Source organism: Tursiops truncatus, chromosome X, assembly GCF_011762595.2.
Source record: "Tursiops truncatus isolate mTurTru1 chromosome X, mTurTru1.mat.Y, whole genome shotgun sequence".
Classification (NCBI taxonomy): Eukaryota; Metazoa; Chordata; class Mammalia; order Artiodactyla; family Delphinidae; genus Tursiops; species Tursiops truncatus.
In genome coordinates this window covers 24,452,491-24,474,873 of record NC_047055.1, presented here as the reverse complement: position 1 = coordinate 24,474,873, position 22,383 = coordinate 24,452,491, and the positions used below count along the sequence as shown (strand labels likewise).

General features: G+C 40.1%; 1 protein-coding gene across 1 annotated transcript in view; it reads right to left on the bottom strand.

Annotated features, from left to right (window-relative positions):
* The window catches only part of LOC141277647 (teneurin-1-like), a 67,287-nt gene extending 63,957 nt beyond the window's left edge, over nucleotides 1-3,330 (bottom strand). The window contains exon 1 of the mRNA XM_073799574.1: nucleotides 636-3,330. Within this exon, the coding sequence (XP_073655675.1) occupies nucleotides 636-837 (202 nt within the window). The 5' untranslated portion in view covers nucleotides 838-3,330. The remainder of the gene's footprint in view (nucleotides 1-635) is intronic.
* Nucleotides 3,331-22,383: the final 19,053 nt, after the last annotated feature.

Below are 22,383 nucleotides of genomic sequence, written 5' to 3'. Positions count from 1 at the left end.
AAATAACAGTAAGGCTGAGCTCTCACAGAAGGCCAAAAAAAAAAAAAAAAAAAAAAAAAAAAATTGGAATTTGTTATACTAGGGGTGATATAAATTGAAAATATAAATAGCTTCAAGAATGATTTAGATAAATTAATGGAAGATAGGTTCATTAAAGGTTGGTTGTTAAGGAAAAGCCAGGAGTGTCTAAAGTCTGTGAGATACTCAATATATTTGAAAGTGGTAGAAGGTGGCACAGACCTGATCCCCAAACCAGTGCAGGCCACAGTGCTAAAGCCTTCCTCCTGGAGGCTCTCTGCTGGCCAGGAGTTAACCCTTTAGTTGTTGGACTATTGGGAGTTTCCAGGAAGGAGATCATGGGGAGAGGCTGGGGTGTCCGGGAGGCAGAGGGTTCTGGGCAATAACTATTTATCAACCAGAAAAGCAGCATTCCAATATTTTAATAACAGTTATGACTATACTAATGCATATTGGCTAAAAATTAGTCCTGGGTGTGCCTATCTTCCGAGATAGACTTCAGAGATGATGTCTGTCAGAGGTACATTGGGACGGATGGACTACAGTGTGATAACAATCTTAGGATTCTGCCAAGTCAAATGAAACGTTTAGATAACCAAAGGATTTTTTATTTTTACCTCGAGGGCTGTTCAGTGAAGCTTCCGATGCTCTCCCTCCATCTCCACAGTGACTCTGGTCAAAGGGAAGGCACTGATCTCCTGTTCCTGCCACCACTTCAAAATTCTTGGACAAGTCTTTTGTTTCCACAAGAGATTTCAACTTGTAGACTTTTCGGGTATTGGTGTCTGATAGATAAAGTGATTCAGACACAGGGTCCATAGCCAGATAGTATTTGTGAGCAGGACTTGTGCTAAGGAAGAGAAAAGTAAAGTTATTCAAAGCAATTTGTTCAGCATACACTCCCTGGGGTCTGCCTTTTGTCACAAATGGAAAATTCTCTTAAGAGATAAAAGAATTAATGTATCTTCCTTATGTATCGAGCCGATAGGTACCTCTTTGTTTTTCTAGTAATGGGTCTGGAATTAAAAAATAATTCAGTGCGTACTGCTAACCTGTAATGTTCCTGATATTCCAATACCGTCCATTTGGGGGTAGAGAAAGAAGCAGAAGATAGAAAATCCCAGGAGATCCTTTTTCTCATACATACCTTTCATACCCCCCTCAGTTCTCCAATTACCTACTAGATGACTGCCTGGATGTCTAAGTCACCTCAAACTCAACAAATCCAAAACAGAAGTTATTCTCTTCCTGCCTTCCCCATCCTTCAAAAACCTACTTCTTGTCTTCTGGGCTTCCTGCCTCACTTGCAGTCACTACTGTCCTCCCAGGGTGCTGCTGGAAATTGAAAGGCATGTACAAAAAGGGAGGAGTGTGTCTTAGGGAGGGCTGTGCTGGAGATACTCTTCCACTCCAAGCTTCCTTTTGTTAGCTGACCACCGTACTTCTCTAATACACTTTTTCTTTTTCAGGACATAACAGAAGTGATCATATTTGACCTTGTCTTGGTTATAATTAAAATCATCCATACCTCCAAAAGGTGACACTCAAGTTACCTTGATCGGATTTTGGTATTCCTGAAACTCTTCAGTTCCATATTTTACATAGGATCTTGTGTTATTTTTATCTGCATACATGGCTGAGCTTATTCATTAGTTTTGACTATTCCTAATATCATTTTTCCAATAGCTGCAGGAACTTTGGTTTGGGGGACATTTTGCTTGAACTTAAGGTTCCTGTACTGCTGATATCATCCAAGCTCCCAACATGGAAGTCTAACCCTTACTCTCCCCTTTTCTCTCCACATTGTGCCTAATTGTGCCTGAAAACAAGCTTTCAGAAGCTTTGTCCCTCCTGCCATCACATTAGTTCTAACTCTTATCATCTGTGGCCTGGAATATTTTCTATAGTCCTGCCCATAGGAGGTGTTTTTGAAATCTTAAATCCATTTTTCCCCCATACTGACTCCAGGGTTATTCTGATCATTTGGTTCCCATCTTTAAAAACTGTACAAACTTTTAAATGTTCCTTAGTGTGGTGCACATTCCTTTCTTCACTTAGTAATTAATTCTCTTTAACCTTTTAAGGCTTTACTCAGGCATCATCTTCTGAAGAAAGCCTTCCGGAAATGTCTAGGCTCGGTTATTTGCACTATGCTTACCTCTATTCTCGGGAATCACACATCATATTACTTTTTTAAAAATGTATTGGTATGCCCCAGTAAACCATGAGAGCTTGGAGGAGAGTAATCTTGTCTTATCTCTAATGTGCTCACTGCACAGCACTCTGCCTCACACCCAATGGTCTAAGCCAGAAACCAGAAGCCATTCTTTACTGCTCCTTCTTTCCGCCGTTCCCCATATCCAGTAAAACATCATTAAAAAAAAATTCTACCTCCTAAACTCTTTTCCAATCTGCCCACTTCTCTTTATCTCCACTGTCATTAGTCCTGACATCTCTCAGCTGCACTCCTTGCTTGGTAATACCATTTCTGTATTGTGGATTTATTCAAGTCATTCAGAAGTATTTACTAAGTGCAAACAATGTGCCAAGGAACTGTGCTATGGTCTGGAGACCTACCTGTGTGCCCAATACAGCCCCTTGCTGCATGGAACTCACAGTCTAGTGGGGGAGTCAGATCAGTAAATAGGCTATGACTGTCATAAATCCAAGTGTTACAACAGAAGAAGAAAGGGAGAGAAATGAGCAGATAGGAGGGACACGTGACCTAGCAGCAGCTATCACATTGTATTAGCATTATTGTTTTAAATTATGAAGTCCATACTTTACTCCTATTTCCTTAGTTTTTAATTAATATCCTTTTTCTGTTTCAGGATTCCACCTAGGATACCAAGTTATATTTAGTCTTCGTCTCCTTAGGCTCCCCTGGGCTGTGACAGTTTCTTAGACTTCCCTTGTTTTTGATGACCCTGATAGTTTTAAGGAGTACAGGTCAGATATTGTGTAGGATGCCCCCACGGCATCGTTGTCTGATTTTTCTTTTTTCTCATAGTTAGACAGCGACTACAGGTTTTGGGGAGGAAGACCACAAGGGTAAAGTGCCATTCTCATCAAATCAAATCAAGGGTAGTAATATCAACATGACTTACTGTTGATGTTGACCTCGATCGCCTGGCTGAGGTAGTGTTTGTCAAGTTTCTCCTCTGCAAATTTACTTTCTCTCTTACTTTCCACATTGTATTCTTTGGAAGGAAGTCATTCTGCCAAGGCAACACTTAAGGAGTAGGGAGTTATACTCCACCTCCTTGAGGGTCGAGTAGCTACATAAATTATTTGGAGTTCTTCTGCATGAGAACCTTATCTTTTCTCCTCCATTTATTTATGAACTCAACCATTTATTTATATCAGTATGGACTCATGGATATTTGCTTTATACTTTGCATTAAACTCCAATGTGACTTTATTTTGTTGCTCAAATTGTTCCAGCTTTAGCCATTGGGAGTTCTTTCTGTGGGCTTATGTGCCCCTCATAAACCCCCATCAATGTCGGTGCGTTTTGGTTTTTTTTGAGCACTTCCTTACTTTCTGGAAGTACAAGATGTTGCAGGCTCATCTTGTATAATCCCTGCTCCAGGACTGGAACGAATCATTTCTCCAAGGACCCCTGGTTCCTTTCATTGAAGAATGGTATTAGAAACTGAGATCTGAGTGCTGGGTGTAAGCACTATTTTTTCCACATCTCTCTCTCTCCAGATACACTGTGAACTCTTTGCAGGAAAGAACATTATTCCGCTCTCTACCTCAGTGCCAACAGAGGGTCTGACAGGGTTGATGTTCAGGAAGTGCTGAACTAAACTGCAGGACATGAAACTAACTAAGACATAGAGGAGTTCGGGCCTTGGCTACTTAGCCAAGCAAAATGGAGGGGAGAAGGTCATTAGAATAATTAAGATACTCTTAAGGACTGGCATGTTCCTGATTGTATTTGTAATTGCATTTGCCCTCTAAGCATATTTATATTAATGATAGTAAGGCTGGCAAATACTGATTTGAGACCCAGTTTATGGTTTTAATTGGAAAAAAATCAAATCCAATCGGAATACTTGATTTTTTTCTACTTACCTTCATCAAATAAGAGAATCCGGTAGATTCCAGGGACATCTTCAACCCTGGAACCACCATGACAGCTGCTGTAAATAAACTGTAAAGGGTCCCAACAGATTCCAGAATTGATTTGGCAGTCATATCAGACAAAGCATCTCTGTAGCAAAGACTGCTTAAATAGGGGTTTGAGTAAAAGTTTTGACATATTTACTTGCACTTTTTGCCTTCAGAATAAAATTTTTCCAGTGCCCTTCGATCTTTCTAGAATACAGAAGGGGTCACAACCCTTCCCTGAAATAACCTTCAATACTTTGGTAGCCAGTCTGTGGAAGTTTCAACTGAGCCAGATCAATCATGTTTTGTTTAGGAGAAGTCCATAGGCTATTTTTCCAAGAGAAATGTTACTTGCACAAAAGCACTTTGGAATGCATTCCATTCATTTACTATCGAATATCCCCTATGTGCCTGTGAGGGAAGTTGGAATTATCATTCTTCTCAAACCTCAGCTGGGGAAACCCAGACACATAGAAGGCTCGCCCAAGGTCACCAACAAGCCTGTGCTTGGACTAATATTAGATTAGATCATATGTGACTGTGTATGCAAAATAAATACCTACAAGAATAGTCTTGTTCTGAAAGTGGCAAAAAAACAAAAAAATCAGCGTTACTGTCTTCTTCTAACTATGTTGCTCAGCGAGGCTGTTCTCAAACTTTGCACACTGGCCTTTAGAAAACAGAACAGCCCAACGCACCAAATTCAAATCTGATGGTTATTTTCTTGACAGCCAACAGTCAGGAAGGTCTCCAATATTGAGATGTAATTTCTTGCCATTTCATGCCATTTCCCAAGTGCACGTCAGCTCTTTTGAGATTGTTTCTTTCTACTTTGTGGAAACATGCCAAACCTGAGAAAGAAAAACCACTGGACTACATTCCAATTTGTTCTAATCCCTTGTGTCTAAACGCGTATTGCAATTTGAGATACGTGAAGATTTCTCTTACAACTTCAGTGTTGTTACACTTATTGTCACCTTCTGGTTCGTTTTATATTCAAGCAATGCCCTTCAACTTAGCAAAGATCCCTTCATTCATGCTAGTTAAAATCACACAGATTGTTAAATGGGCAATTAATGCTTATAATTAATACTGGGCAACATTTTCCCAGAAAGCAATTTGATAACCAATTTAATTTGCTTAAGGAATCAGTTATGCCAAAGTAGCAAGGCTGATCTTGTGCACTGGTATTTAGGAAGTGGCATCTCCCAAACAAAATCCAAATTACAAACCCTACCAGCGCCATTTTGATGACAATTGGCATTTGAAAGTGAACAAATTCAATTTTCTCCTTTGCAATTTCAGGTAATTTAGAACAGTTTTGACAAGTGTAATGCATAAACAAATTGAATACAAATACTCATTATGACTAATTTCAGAGTTATGTGCCCTTGTCAGTAAATGGTCAGTTTAAAGTTTATTATTTTTTTGGTGGGATAAAATAGAAACCATGAGGTCACATAAGAGGAAAATGGAAAAATCTTATTCAAGAAGGTCATCATGGGCACTCTCTCTTAATACACACGTCAACTACATTCCTGGAAGCAGGAAGATTGCTGTGCTACCTCTCTCTCTACCTGCAACTTGAAAACATCGAATCTATTTGAACTTACAGACTCACTTGTGATATCACCTAAGGAAAACATAAGCCTGAAAGTTTTGCTTTCCCATGAAGTACTGAACGGCCAGCTTTCACTTATCTTGTTTTCTTTTTGGTATATTTTGATCCTCCAGCAAATTCCCACTTAGTGGAGCTCTCTCCTTTTGGAAGACACTTACCTGAGTTATAACTTCCAAGTTCATGTTCACATTATGCCTTTAACCTTATTTAAGAAGTTTCCCTGTTAGCGCATTATTAGGAGGTGGCGTCTTAGGCAAGAAGGGGCATTAGGTAGCCACCCATGTGATTTGCTTACCTATGTCTGGTATCTCTGTTTCTAGGGTGCACAAGGTATCCACGAGTGGCAAGTAAAAGCAAACAGAGAGTCATCAGTGTCATTCAACAAGCCAAACCTAACCAGACACACCTATTCAATTCCTAACTCAGCTTGTGGCTATTAGAGGGACTCCACAGGGATCACTTAGATGTGCAAGCCAATCCCTCCAGATGTGGACCCAATCCCTCCAGGCTGCTCCTCCTAAAATGGTGTCAAGGTGACTGAATATCCTGCTTGGTGGGTGGGCAAAGCTCTAAGGCAGTTTTTTCAAAAAGTTCACTCGGGACCGTTTTCATTGGAATCGGTTGGGTTCTTGCCACATACGCAGTTTCCTGGGGCTCTCCCCAGTCATATGAATCAGGACCTTGAAGTGGGAGTGGAATTCCCAGGAATTCCATTTTGAACGAACTCAGGTGGTGATTCTGATGCAAAATAAGGTTTAAGAACCACTAGGCTAGGTTTTGAAGAAGCAGCCACTGCAAAGGGTCTGACTGTTCTAGGCTCTATTTTGTTTTTCTGTTTTTTTGAATTTTATTTTATTTATTTTTTAATACAGCAGGTTCTTATTAGTTATTTTGAAAGCCACTTTATCAAAATGCAAACTCTTTCATTATCAAGTCTTGCGTGCAACAGACATCCCAAACCCAACTTTAAGCCACTTATATGATTGCAGAGATAAGACAGGGACATGTCTTGTGAACATTAGCACATTATTTAGCAATATTAAACAATTTAACAAATTGAAAGTATAAAAGTTTTCTCTTCGACCATGATAGAATGTCCCTGGCATCAAAACTGCTGCCTCAAAATAGCTTCAATAAAACACCATTTACATCAAACTCCTAGGGCCTTGTGTTGTCCAGTTATCCATGCACCAAGGGGGCAACCGGGGTGGGCAAAACAGAACTATGTCAGAAGCAGCAGAACGCTTCGGGGAGCCCCTGATCTGTAAGCCTCTTGGCACAGGGCACTGCCTAGGCTATTTCACTCTGCGACCTGGTATGGGTCTTCTCACCCCGGGAGCGCAGTTCGTGGACAGGCCTGACTTTGGGTCAAATCTACCCAGAATTAAAAGGCTATAATCATCTGTGAAATATAGTCATTTAAATTTTAAAATCCTTTTAAACCTGGCCCTTATGTCATTTTGAAAAATATGAAGATAACAAATCTTTTTATCTAAACTAGAAAATGTTCTTATTCTTTGGAACATCAGGAAAGAAGAAAAGATACAAAATGATTTCTTTTGAAGCCATCTGCAACTACTGATTCAAGTCTTTCTAAAGAGAATCTTTCTGGGATTTTACTAGTTGGGTTATGGTGAGGATCCACTGACTTTTCTGTTTCATGGAGCCACCTCAAAAGGGTGGGTATCCCCTGGGTTGACACAAAAGATCAAAAGGTAAGGGTGGGGAGATGTGATTAGAAATCTGGCCCCAGACATTTGAACCTCTTTGAGTTTTTTTGTCTTCAGACACTTCCTTGTTTTCATGGTCTCTAAATTACAGGCTGAGTGTGCTTGAGGCTGGCTCTAATCACCATTACAGGGTTGATCTTCCTGAAGGAAGCTGAGTTGTAAAAATACTAAAAGGATCTCATTAAAGCAATGGTTTCGTCTACCACAGAGTCTCATGGTACAGAACCATTTGTGTGGCTACAAAGGGTTCTGAAATTCTTAGGTGATGGCAAGGTGTGGGGAGGGGGATGGTCTGAGTTTCTTGCAGCTTCTTCTGATCCTGCCAATAATGTCACTGTGAATTTGGAAAGATGTCCCATATTATGCAGAACAGCTTCTCTCGTTAGCATCTCAGAGGGAGGAAGTGAAAATGACGGAATTTATTTCCAGTGTGTGACCTTGTTCTGTCCCAGAATTACTTTTAGTTAAAGATTTAGGACTGAGCTACCACCAAAGTCGGTCTGCTGTCTAGCTGGCAATGGACTGCATGCTGAGGTGTCAGCGTGTGAGCGCTTCACAAGTGCCTGGGCCCATCAGCGGGCATCACCACCTGGCAACTGACTGACTTGAAGCTTGCGGTGAGTTCGGAGAAAGGAGTGGAATGGCGAATCTTTTTAGAGCAATAAATGCTCCTGATGGTAGGACCTTTAAGTAGATCTTTGATTTTGTTCAGGACCTACATGATTAAAAGGGTTGTCTATTCTTTTTTAATTAAAAACTTTTTATTGAGATATAATTCACAAACCATAAAATTCACGCTTCTAAAAAGTGCAATTCAGCAGTTTCCAGTACATTCATAGAGTTGTGCAACCATCACTATCACTGAATTCCAGAACATTTTCATCATCCCATGAGGAAACCCCGTGCCCATCAGCAGTCGTTCCCCATTTCCCCGGCTCCCCCAGCCCCAGGCAACCATTAATCTGCTTTCTGCCTCTATGGATTTGCTTATTCTGGACATTTCGTATGAACAGAATCATATAATACGTATCCTTTTGTGTCTGGTTTCTTTCACTTAGCATCACTTCTGACCTATTCTTTATATATTCAGTGAGGTGGGGGATGGAGAAAAAAGGGACATGCCAACTTCGGAGGTGCTGTCTCGTGACCAGTCGTGGCCTGCTCTGTGTTGGTTGCAGCACTTTGCTTGTTCTTCATGCTGTTTTCAGCTTCTTCCCTCATACGTAGCCAGAAATATCTGAAGTCAAAGAACGAACTTCCCTGCCTGCTCATCGTCCCATGGTAGTCTTCCTTTGAAGACCGAGTTCCCACTCCTGCCACTCGTTGACTTCTTAGATCTTCCAACTTCAGCAAACCCTCATCTAAGACTGTCCTCATTCTCTGGCTCTGTCCCTTGGCCTTATCTCAACTTACCTGTCTTGTGTTTAGGGTCCTGCTTTCAGCTAGCAGTTCGTTTGAAAAGCAGTCTCACAAACGAATCCATGCCCAGGGATTAATGATGACTTTAGCTTGATGGGTCATTCTAACACAGGTTCCTGTGTTGGGGACTCTTGGAGAGGCAATGTCTCAACTCAGAGGAACACATTTCTTAGAGTGGAAATTGGGGCACTGTGGAAGGCCAGCGAAGATGTTTTGGGGTGACGTAAAGGGAGCCTTTGAGTGTCAATGTTAATACATGAGATTACACTGGGAAGGTAACCACCTATTTCATCTACGTGTAGTTTGTTTCTATCTTTGTAGCTCCAGCGCTGCTGACAAGAGGAAGGTTCTTGGTCACTTCTCAGATATTTTCAAAGCCCTCACAGTCCACATTCCATATGCCCCTCAGCATGCTAACTGCCCCTAAATGGGTGCTATTCCAGTTCTACTCAATACCTAGTCAATGACAGGAGTTGAGTCCTGAGAACAATGTAGGAAATATTCACCAGTCACTGTAAAAGAAACAGTAACATCTCAAGAGAAATTTTCATGTCACATTGACATTTGTCAAGTCCAAATTACTCAAGGTACCAAGAAGCATCTGCCAGGCTCTTACTGTTTTTTCTTTCTTTCATTTTTAATGAAAGGACAAAATAAATATCTGGAGAATAACAGCATCTTGAAGAATAACAGCATGAGGTTTTTATAAAGAATAAGTCATTTCCAGTTATGCTTAATAAGTTTTCTAATAGATTCATGAAATTAGAAGATGAGAGGGGAGCAAGAGGATATTCATACTTAAATTCTTGCAAAGCACTTGACATGGTGTCTCCTGTTTTTACTTATATAACTATCCATGTAAGTTTTAGAAAACTGAAAAATGACCCTGAGGCCATAATCAAAGGAAGAGGAAACAGAGCCATTAATTGATGGGAAATAGTTGAAGGACTTGGGGATGTAGAGAATGAAGAAGAGAAAGCTCAGGAACCTATGGTAATCTGTCTTTACACTTGTGAAAGTTTCTCAGGTAAACAAGGGAAGTGGCTTCTGTGCTTCAGATGTTAACATTTGCCACTACTGAGTGGATGTTTCATGAAGACAATATAAGGAAGAATTTTCAACAGAGCATTCCAAAGATGCAGTGGACTGTCTAGAGAGATACGTAAGTTTTCTGTTATTGAAAAGGATCAAACAAAGTAGAGATGATCAACCGTCAGGGATGCAGTGGGCACTACGTTGTACCAGATACCTCCATGGACTCTTTCTATCGCTAAGCTCACAAATCTGTGATATCACTTTTGCGTTACTGAAATATGTGTGTGTGTTTAAAATTTTAACACGAGAAGCAAGTCACTAGGGATACCTAGGCCTAAACTATCTCATATGGAAATAAATCTATCTTAAAAAAAATCTTCACAGAATGTATTTTTGAGACTCCCTCGGGTTTAATCGCATGATCTTATAAGCTTCCCTTCTTTATTATTTTATCTCAATTTCTCACTGGAAGGAAGCACTAAGATGTATATGTGCAGATGACATCTGCAGTAAACAGGCAAAGGGATACTATATACTTAAATAACAAGAAATAATATTGTTGTTCTTGGCATGTTGCTAATAATAATCACATAACTGACTTTTCCTTACCCTCCCCATTCAGCCAATGGGGGATCAGCTTGAGGAAATAAATGATCATCCAACAATGAAAATGAAATTATTTTTGAGGTCAGATGAAAGAAACTCAATTGGGGACAGTTTGGATCGGTAGAGCTGAGAGGAAAAATCTATAGTCTTCTAATCTTTGAAATGTCAAGGGGCATCTGGAATTGTTCAATGTGGCCCAAAATGGAACAAGAGGATGAAAGAGAAGGAAATCTAGAAGGGCAACCAGTAGGAGCAAGCTTTATGTCCTCTCAAAATGTCATCAAACTCTGGGCTGAGAAGTACACATCTGTGGATCTTAAAACAAGTTAAACCGTATAAGACATGTAAGAGGATGCTCAAATATTAACGTGAAGCCAATTTTATAGATAGAAAAGTAGAAAACAGAGTAGTTAAGTTATATAATGAATAACCTGACAGAGAGTGAAGATCTAGAATGTTCTGTATCCCTTTCTGTAACAACTTGTTGACGATATTGCTCTTTCATTCACAGCTTTAAATGCAACTAATAACATAATGACTATATATAGTCTGTGTTTCCAAGGAAACAGATGACTCAACCAAATAAAATGACTAATATGCACTGGAGGGGGGGTAATTAAATTAACTGATTTTAACATCAACCAAAAACTGGTACAAAATGAAGTTTCTGTCTATCTACAGTAGAATTCAATGAACATTATGGTTGTTAAGCTAGCAAAGCCCCTTATATCAACTTATTTCTCCCCAGGAAGTTTAAGCCTGGAAAAGTTACAAAGCAAATATAAAAATTCACCAATTGTATGTGAAAGATGCAATGTGTACAGTATAGGCTACCGATCAGGATAGATACTTTTTTTAAAAAAGTGAATCTAATAAGAGCTATATTAGTTTCTGAGTAAACATGACAGATAATGTTTGCTGTCACAGACTGGGTGGATGGTATTGACTGCAGTCAAATAGGGAGTTACCTGTTAATTAGGTCAAAATGATCATATATATATATATTCAATCAGCTTATTCCTCCGATGGCCAGTCAGAGGAGTGTCGGAGTAGAGAAGGAAGAACTATTTTTTTCTTCTTGAACCTAATGCAGGGAATCTTAACCATGAGTCTATGAAAGGGCTTCATCCACAGGAGGGGGGAATGTGGGGAGAGGGAAAATATGTGACCCCTGAATTTTTTGTGAATGTTTTTTTCTGGGGAGAAGGCACATAACATACAATAGATTCTCAAAAAAATCTGAGAATTTTACAAAAGAATGTTAGGGGGCTTCCCTGGTGGCGCAGTGGTTGAGAATCGCCCTGCCGATGCAGGGGACACAGGTTCGTGCCCCGGTCCGGGAAGATCCCACATGCCGCGGAGCGGCTGGGCCCGTGAGCCATGGCCGCTGAGCCTGTGCGTCTGGAGCCTGTGCTCCGCAATGGGAGAGGCCACAACAGTGAGAGGCCCGCGTACAGAAAAAAAGAATGTTAGGAAGAATTGCTCTACAGGAAGTCAGCTCAGAAGAGTCAGCTAGGGAGACTCAGGCTAAGTGAGAGCCTGGGTGTATGAGCTCATGGTGTGCACTCGCCTATGCATTTGAAGAGCTGTGACAGTGAGAGAGAGCAGTGTTTTGGAGTAAGAAGGAATAGAGGGATTGGAAAATACTTCACGCCATCAGAAATGAATTTTCCTTTATACTGAGAAAATCACTGCAATTAGGGTCCAAGTTATTCTACTTTAGTCTTCAAATGACTTTGTGTTGAAGGTCATAAGGTACTTTGGACTAAAATTCAAATTTGTGAACTGTTAAGGATCCTTGACGAGGGAGAATCTCCTTGATGAATGACAATTGCTCCACCTTAGGTAAATTTGCATTTAAATTACAACGGAAGGGACTAAATTTAGCTGGGTTTTCTTTTTTGTTTTTATAGATAATCCTATGGTTTTTTCCTCTGAGGAGTTAGCTATATAGGGGCTAGCTATATAGGTTTTATAGGATTGGCTATATAGGGCCAGCAAGACAAGGTCTCTGTCTACCCGATGGCCAAGATCTGCATGCCTGGAAATATTCAGATGGTGAATGAATTGTTCAGTGCTCCACCCATGTTCGGCATCAGGTGGACAGAACTTCCCTAGGATTTTGAAAACAACATAGAATGTTGTATAAAACATTTGCAAATCCAGGCATACAGCCATCTTGGCCTTCCTTATTGACTTTCCAGTAAGTAGGTACCCAAAGGGATATAGTGCTTGTAATGACAAATCCTGGTGAGGTATGACGTCCCGAGGTACATGAACATTTGATTAGGGCAGGGTGCTATGAATTAGTACCTCTCTAGACTCTGTAGATGTGCTTTATCTTTATAAAATCTTAATTTTACAATCTATTTTTTTATCAGTCAAGGGATTTAACAGCTTTGTTCTCTATGACAGCGTTTGCAATTATAATTAAGAAATGTATTAAAACTGGAGTGAATTAATGTGAAAAATGGATGGGGGCTTGGGACTAGAAGATTTCCCCAGCTAGCTATGAAAGACTAACTCAGTCTGAGAAACGGGAGGTAGATTCCAAAGCAAAGCACGAGAATCTGAAAAATTTCGAGGACTGTCCTTATGTATTCAAATTTCCACGTTTGTGTCAACATGAGTATTAAATGAAAATGACCCAAGATTTTGCATGTGCTTTCACTGGTCTTGACTGTGCTTCCATACATACAAGTTGTTCCATCATTGTCTCTATTCTCCCAGTCACTACTTTTCAGGTCAATGAGGTGATGAATGAGGCAAGAACTGTTTTGTGGAGTAGTTTATAGAGTGGCGCCAAAGTCTTCTGGAACATAGGGAAATTTTCAGCCTAATGCCCTGAAGGCATGTGTCAGGGATAAAGCTGTGATAACCAATGAGAAGAAAGGCTCTACCAGTTTACCCAGGGAAAGGGAAACAGGTCTGTTTATCTCTACTGGGATGAGAGAGGATGTTTTCCTTTTCTAGGACTCCAGGGGACATATATTTGGTCTTATATCCTTAGAAAGGGAGAAATAAAGCTGATTAAGCCATGGTCTATTTACTTGCTATCTTTGTGTAACTTCAAAATATGAAATACCAAAAGGTATGAATTCCTTTCAAAAGGTGCCAAAATACTTTGTACTCTCAAGAAAATTCCTAAAACAGAGGAAGAAAGCCTAAAGATGAATGCTTTAATCATTTTTTCCAATGGATTAGAGCTTTTAAGGATAAAAAAGTAATCCTTCCTCAAAATGTCACACAAACACAGACGGCAATTTTCCTTTTGATGAACTGATGACTTCAAAAGACTGGACCTGGAGAACTTAGAAAATTTAGCCTTTTGGATTTGACAACACCTCTACCTGCTAGAATGAATACTAGATATTTCTGATCAGTCTTCATAGTGGCCAGAGCACGGGTTGAGTGACTTACCTGAGCACTCAGAAGTACTGAGATCCACGTCAGTGACAGGAATGCACCCAGGGAAGGCCACACATACAGCGATGTCAACACTTCCTGGTTCTCCAAAGCAGTGCTCAAAGGTTTCTTCAAGTACGAGTAGCCATGGTGACCTATGTCTGTGCCCCTATTCCTGCATCTTAGCTCAGTACTACAATATGGGCAACTGCATTTTCTGCTCCTTCTGGCAATGCCTTGTCTCTTCCTGTTTTCTCATTCTTGCTTTTTCCTTATCCACTAAGCAAACACAGAGATTAGAGGAGACTTACCTTAATTCCAAAATACTAACGGAGTTTCCCGAGGGAAATATTCGCCTTACAAAATTGAAGTCACCAACATACACACTACCATCAGGGCCAGAAGCTAAGGCAACGGGAGCAAAGAGTTTGTTGTTGTGGGCGAGGCCATTGCAGTTGGTGCAGGCAACACTCCGTTGGTGTCCATTACCCATTATGGTTGATATGACTGGAGGCTGCTGGGAAATGAACATATTTTCTCCATTCCCTTTGTGTATGATTCCTAGATCCAAGGGAAAAAAAAAAAAGAATTAAAAAAATTACCACACAGTATTCTCAGTGATATTTTAATTTCTCATTGTTCAAAGCAGGAAGGAGCGTTGGCCTGCTATAAAAGAACTTGAGAGTGAAGCGCATTGCCCCAGGTTTTAGTTAACTGCACAGCTACAACAAATGGCAGCATAACACTTTGCCTCAGTTTGCCCATCTGTGAAATGGAGTAATATACCCAGTCCTTTTAATGTTGATTCTAAATGCCTCAATGGAGCATTTAATGACTAACTTTTAATGATCTCCTGTTCACTTTGGGCTCTGTGAATCATCCATGGCTGATTTTTCATCTCTGGCTGGCTTTCTTCTGATGCCTGGCGCACACCTGTCTGACTTCAAACCACCCGCACTATGCAACGGCTTCGTGAAAAGGGAGTTATCAGTCAATTTAATATTAACCTTAGCAAAACACAATCAGGAAGGTAATCTACTTCTGTGAAAAGAAAAGAAATCATATTGCTAGAATGCACTTCAAAGATATAAGAAAAGGACTTGAATTTTCCACTCTTTTGGACCATATCTCACTATCATCAGTGCAGGAAATAGAGATACTGACTTATGAGAATGCTGGAAAATACTCTGCAGTCATTTTCTTTGGGCAATCTCATCCATTCCCACGGCTTTAACTCCCATCTCTCTATGCTGAAACTTTCTCCTGTCTAGTCTAGAGTTTTCACCTGACATGCAATTTCCTAGTAGATCTCTTTACTTGGATGCCTCACAGGTACCTCAAACTCAACAAATTGAACACTGAACTCGTTATTTTTATTTTATTTTATTTTTCTGCACTCCCCTACCAAACCCTCCTCCTCCTTCTGTGTTCCCCACTGATCTTCCGAGGTATCACTAGGCATGTATTTACCCAAGTTGGGAATGTGGGCACCACTGTGGCTCTTCTTTTCCTCACTCTCTAAACCTAATTAATTACTAAACCCCCATTGAGTCTATCTCCTAAAATATGTTGAACCAGTTTCATGGTCTCCGTTTCTACCACGACTGCTTTCGTTCAGTTTGTCTTAAATTCTGGGTCTCCTGGTCTCCATGCATACCCATCTCCAAACCACTGTCCACACTCCTGCCATAGAGATTATGTCAATCTGTGGCTGAAAACCTTTTAATAGTTCCATACCCTCTGTGGAGTAAGGGGTCCATTCCTTATTATTAAGGAATACAAAGCCCTTCATGATTTGGCGCTTGCCTCTTTCTTCAGCCTTCTGTCTCATCGCCCTCTCATGTGTATCCCGAGCTTCAGCTACAGCAAACTATTTACAAGTATTTTCACATGCTTCCATTCCTCTCTGCTTTTTAAAAAAAATTATTTATTTATTTATGGCTGTGTCAGGTCTTTGTTGTGGCACGTGGGCTTCTCTCTAGTTGCCGTGCAGCATGTGGGATCTTAGATCCTCGACCAGGGATCGATCCCACGTCCCCTGCACTGGAAGGCAGATTCTTAACTGCTGGACCACTAGGGAAGTCCTTCCTCTCTGCTTTTGTACTTCGCTAGTCCCTCTATCCTGAATGCCTTCCTCATCTTGTTTGTTTGGGAAATTCTTACCTATCCTCCAAAGCTCAGCTCAGTTCTTCCCCAATGCTCTATCCAGCCAGAATTAGTTACTTCCTCCTCTGTATGTGCAGTTTTCCATAGCTCTGTTATAACACTTGACACATGTATGATACGGTTTTCACTACTTCTCTATCTTCCCCATTAGAACATGAGCTCCTTGAAGGCGCACCCTCTGTCTTACTCCTTCCTGCGTTTCAGCGCCCATCCCTGTGGCCAAGTTGTTATAAGTGCTCAGTAAATGTTGAAAATAAGCTTTGAGTCTCTTATAGTTTCCTTGTCCAAATTCCAATGATTTTGAAAACCTGCTGAGCCTGGGCAGAAAACCCAAGGAACAAGTACTGCTGTGCTAAATAGCTCAAGTCTGCCAGAATGAGCCAGGACAGGTATAAAAAAAAAAAAAAAAAAAGCCATGTGGTGAGAAGGCATGCCAATGTGTCAGGCTGAAGTAACTGACAGCAAATGAATGAATGCAGTTATCCTGTCCAGTCTTATTTTTTCTCCCATGACCCCTGCTATCTATCTCCTCGGACTACCTGTTACTCTCCCTAAACATTTCCTGAAATGTCTCCCTCGGTTTTCTTCCAACTTTTAGTCCCACAGTCCTACAATAGAAACTACTGATCACTCTGAAATAGGAACGTTGCTGGCAAAAATAGACAAGAGGGTAAAACACGCACAAAACCATGGCACCAAATATGAACCTAGAAGGGGTCTTCCAGGAAACAGAAATCCCATACTCATATAGCCTTTGCATTTCAAATCTAAAGTAATTTTACTTTCCCTCACAAGGTGATTTCTGGCTATTTTTTCAACATATGATCTGCAGGACCAGCTATGAGCTTATGCCCCAACAAATTGGTCTGTCATTGTAGAACCATGAGATAGATATCTTGAGGCTCACTACTTTCTTATTTATTTTATTAATAACTTTATTAGGCAGTAAAGAAATTTCTTAAGATTTAGAGTAGTTAATTAAGTTAGATTAATAGGATGGAATTTCATTTCTCAAAAAACACTTAATTGCAATGTGATCAATACTGCAATTTAAATGAATTGGGAGAAAGTGAATGAGAACTGGCATGACGGTTGCACAACATCATTGAAAAGAAATCTCCTGATGATCACTCACTGAATATCCTACCAATGAGACCATGATATGTTCTTTAATAAATGAGAAAACCAACTGTTTAGCATGTCAGTATTTCAGCAATGCACTACAGGGTATATCATTCAAAAATATTTCCAAGTATGGGCTTGGAAATAGCAGACTTGCTATTAACATCTATTTTCACAGATAGATCTCCATTTTTTTTATATTAATATAATGGTATAGTTAACAATTACCTTCAAAATGACATGTTATTACCAGGCTCCTGCCAATTTAAAAACTAAGATGGCTATTCCGAACCATTCTTCTAAGCCTGCAATTCTAAAACTCCTCTTTTCTATTAGAAAGCCCAGCACTCCATCAAAGAAGAAGAATGATTAAAGGAAATAAAACATAAGGCAATGTACTTTCTGATTACATCTCAACAATTGATGTCTTGCTTTCATGCAAGGTACTAAAGTGCCCGTGTACTGAAATTACCATTCCTGTTTAAAGCTGAAGCAATCAAAACAAAAATGGGCAAACCCCTTTTGTATTGCCCTGGAAAGATAGATCATTTTGAAGGGTGTTTTTGTTGTTTCAAGAATCTGTTTAACCTTCCATTACACAGAACCGGGGCATACCATCTAGCAACAATGATTTAACACCAATTCTTCTGCAAAAGGTTGCTTTGAAAAGATTTTGTTTATGTTCCTGGAAATCTTGATCAATTACTGCTGCCTCCTTTCCAGTTTATTCTGCCACACATGCTCATTTTGAAAACAGAATCAAATGATCCTGAGACTACGCACATTATTTATATGAAGGCCAACTTCCTGCTAAGGATTGCATGTCTTGTTTACAGTCAACAAAGAAACCCCACTGGCTGGAGCCCTACAGCACATTTTAGATCTCCCCCAAGGTTTCCTTTCCTCTGCCAAAAAGTCAAGCCTGTTGTATAGTAAGTTAAGCATACTTTTAAACACACTACTCATACCTTCCTGCTACCTTGCTCAGAACTTCTTTTGAAGCTTATAAGTAAGTTTGAAATAAAAATTCCCCTTGGGAGCCAGTGAGTGGTGCTTTATGCTGATTTCAAAGAAGAAACCATTTTTCAGGCTTATGAACAACATGGGACCCAATACATATTTCTCTTAGGACTTGACTGAGAGGATATAAACACAAACTGGGAGATATGCCAACATGATCAATGGAAACTTACTTGTCCTCCCACTAAAACCATTTGCCAACAAACTACTGGCCTATCTTGGAAGCTAAGTTAAAGGAAATTCTTTATCCATTTCAGACAGATGACAATACCCAATTAGAACCCTGGATTGTTTTTTCTAATAATTTTAAACACTCAACTGGCATAATTTTAAAGAACTGATTTATCTTAAAAGAATAAATATGTACTCTCTGTAATCACTAAGAAGATGTATTTTGAAGGAATAATATTGAAAAACACAAGTTCCTAGTTGTTTTTTTTTTAATCTCACAGTGAAAGCAGGAACCATCTCCATATATCAGGCATAATATTTGGAAACAATGCTCCACAACCAATGGTTAATTGTCAGGTAAATACAATTGCTGCAACTGAAATGACAAATGGTCTGAAAACACTGCCTACTAGAAACTACCCGCTGCATAATGATTTTGGAGCCAAAGAAAAACTGCAGAATTGAATGGCAGCAGACATCCAATCTAATTACAGGTGTCTTTTTAACCAGCGAGAGGAAATTGGGGGAAGATAGATTCTTGTTTCTAATCTGCTATCTGTCTCAGATCAAAAAAGCGGGGTGCCTAAAGAGTTAGGCTCTGGCCTTAATCAGTCAGAAAAGACTGTCTGACCTGAGGGGGAAAGAGCATTGCTTTCTAATTGGTCCTCTCAAAGCTGCTCCTTCACACTTATCATTCCTGTTTCGAAAACTGCATTTATGGGTGGGATTTAGATTCTGAAAATGTCCCAAGAGAGGTGTTCGTGTCCAAGGGCAGGCTGAAAGGCACTGGCAGAGCTGCCTTCAGATCTGTTTCCTGGCAAGTGTGACCAGTTCTTGGTGAGAAATACAATGTGCCTACAAATGAGATGATAAAATGAACAAATCTTCCTTTTAAAAAATCTATCTTAAGTAAGGTTTCTTTCTCAGAATAAAATTCTCAGAAAGAGATAGAAAGTAGATTTAGTGGGGTTGGGGTGAGTACAAGGGATCTTTTGGGGTGATAAAAACATTCTAAAACTCTGTGGTGGTGACGGCTGCACAACTCTACCATTTACTAAAAAGCATTGAAGTGTACACTTAAAATGGGTAAATTTTGTGGTGTATAAGTTATACTTCAGTAAGGCTGTTAAAAAGATTCCCAGAAATAACTTGGTACCTATTACCTAAAAACCAATTACTGGTGAATTAGGGGTGAAAAGGACACATCTGTGGAAATCAGGGGGGCCCCTAAAGCCAACTCTCTGAATGGCTCCCCTCTGTTCTGAATTTTTAAACCTGGGTGAAGCAAATGGTAAGAGAATATAGGACTGGGAGCACACAGCTGGGGGCTGGATTGAGGTCATTTCCACTTTGTGTTTAATGTCAATGACAGGCATTTGAAAGAGACAATCCATACGAGCCAATAAAAGTGAGTGGAAAAGAAACGGCTGCTTAAAATGTCAAACTCTTTCAAATCAAAACAAAAAACCTAATAATTTAATAAGTGGCATCTGCACTTTCGTTTTTATACTTTTAAAACTGTGATTCTCCTTTTGACAACAGAAAAAAAGTTGACATTTTATATCCGTGCCTGAATCTTTGCTCTTAAAAAAACAAACAGTCGGAAGTGGAATTTGGGATCTTCCTTGAATGGGGGGAAGAAGGTATAACACGGGCATATAGCAATGGACTCCACCTTCAGGGCCCACACTGGGACTCTGGTAGGTGGTCTCATTCTGTGGTTGAAGCAAACCTGGTTAGCTTTGCCGATCAAAATTTCCCAGCCTGTGTGGCTGGTTGGATTGGTTGATTTAACTACGGTGCAAATGAATAAGACCATAGGTGTGATTATAAAACGGATCTCTTAGCCTTGGTCAGTTCATGGCCTTACAAGATAACCCGGCCTTAGCCAGCTATTTCACAAAGGTAAGAGGGATACAAGGGCAGCTGGATGCAAGGGTGTAGCTGCCTCATATATACATTCATTTCCCCAGTCCTGGAGAAATAACCCAAAGTACACGTTCTACTAAAGGTTGGTCAGAAGCTGCCTCTTCAGATGAAAAGGAATATGATTTCACAGTGAAAACTTACCAGTAGATGTTCAAATGACGCTGGATGGAAACACCAACGATTGGTTTCCCAGCAAAAGGAGGTGAAGTGACTTGGATGAAGCATTTATAACCAGGGTAGCAAAATCAGTTTGTCTGAGAGAAGCATGGACTTAAGGGCCACCTGTGGTCTCCTCTCCTGATTTATTTAACATTTAAATTACAAACTAGGAGAAAGCGACAGCAGGAAAAGTGGTACAAAGAAGGCAAAGGTTGAAGATGAGAGTGTCCTGATTCTCACTGCTTTTCCCTCTTTCCTAAGTCCAGGACTTAGGAGGCTTAAAACTAAGTGAAGTCCAGAGCTGTAGCCTTTTCCCAGATTCTTTCTCTTCTTCCCCTGCGTTCCTCTTACCTCTTTTTCTCTATTACCCATTACTGTCCCTTTACTCTACCCCTAGCTTCTTACTGCATATACTGACATTTATATGGATAAAAAACTGGCGTAGAGAAAGAGCACATGGACAGCTCTTGGCCACTTACTGTGAGCCCTAGGGGAAAGTAACGTGACTCAGCTTCGGAGTCTTGATTTTTAAATGGGGTTAAGGCCACACTGCAGGGTGGTTGTGTTTAAAATGGGACAGAGTTCACTAAAACTCTTTGAAAACTGTATCACTTAGATTATTCATTAATTCTAAGATGCACATTTTGCTTCCTATTTTCACATCTCTGGAATAAGTATGTATCTTGCAATCAATGTGTGTCACTGTTTAATTGACACCGCTTTCCATAAAATAATGGTGTACTTATAATCGATGGTGTCTTAGATCATATGAAATACGGCAAATATTATTCCAATTTTTAGAAGTTGGTTACAATGTCAGATAAACTGGTTAATCACCTGGGATAGTGCAGTAATGACAGATGATTTTTTAAAAATAAATTTATTTATTTAATTTATTTTTGGCTGCACTGGGTCTTTGTTGCTGCGTGCGGGCTTTCTCTAGTTGCGGCGAGCGGGGGCTACGCTTCATTGCGGTGCGCGGTCTTCTCATTGTGGTGGCTTCTCTTGTTGCAGAGCACGGGCTCCAGGCGCGCGGGCTTCAGTAGTTGTGGCTCGCGGGCTCTAGAGCGCAGTCTCAGTAGTTGTGGTGCACGGGCTTAGTTGCTCCGTGGCGTGTGGGATCTTCCTGGACCAGGGCTCGAACCCATGTCACGTGCACTGGCAGACGGATTCTTAACCACTGCGCCACCAGGGAAGCCCCGACAGATGATTCTCAAAACCCAGTTTCATATTACTTTGTGAAGAGGTCTCACTCTACTAGCACTAATTTGAAATCAGATCCATTTGAAAAGAAATATAATGTGGTCATCTCTAGGTGGTGGACTTATAAGTACTTTTTTCCTTGTACTTTTCCAAATTTTCTGCAATAAGTATTACATATATACGTATATAGCATTAGGAAAATAGTATTAATAAATATCAAAAAATGTGCTTACCACTTTGAGGGTTCAAAATATGATGCTTATTCAATGACCAGCCTCCTAGGTTAGAAGCATCCATCTCGAAACCTTGTAAGATAACAGTCCTTTTTTCCCAGAGAATAAAGTCGGGGCACATTTCATATTCATATCCCACAGACACTGCAAACAAAGAGTTAATAACACATTAGAACATTTAAAAAGATTTGCTTCATTTTTGCACTGGTTGGTAAACCTCTGGCTAACACATCTGCTATTGAATTCTGATTTGGGTTGAAATTTGATCACAAATACTTTTCACCTAGCATAGCATCGGGCATCCGAAAGTGACCAGTCAGTGCATATTGGATAAATATATGAATGAGTGACTCACTGAGGCTGTCATTAGGTATGCACCATATGTTTTGGACATCAAGCTTTAGTATGGGCTTTTGGGTAAAAGGCTGCG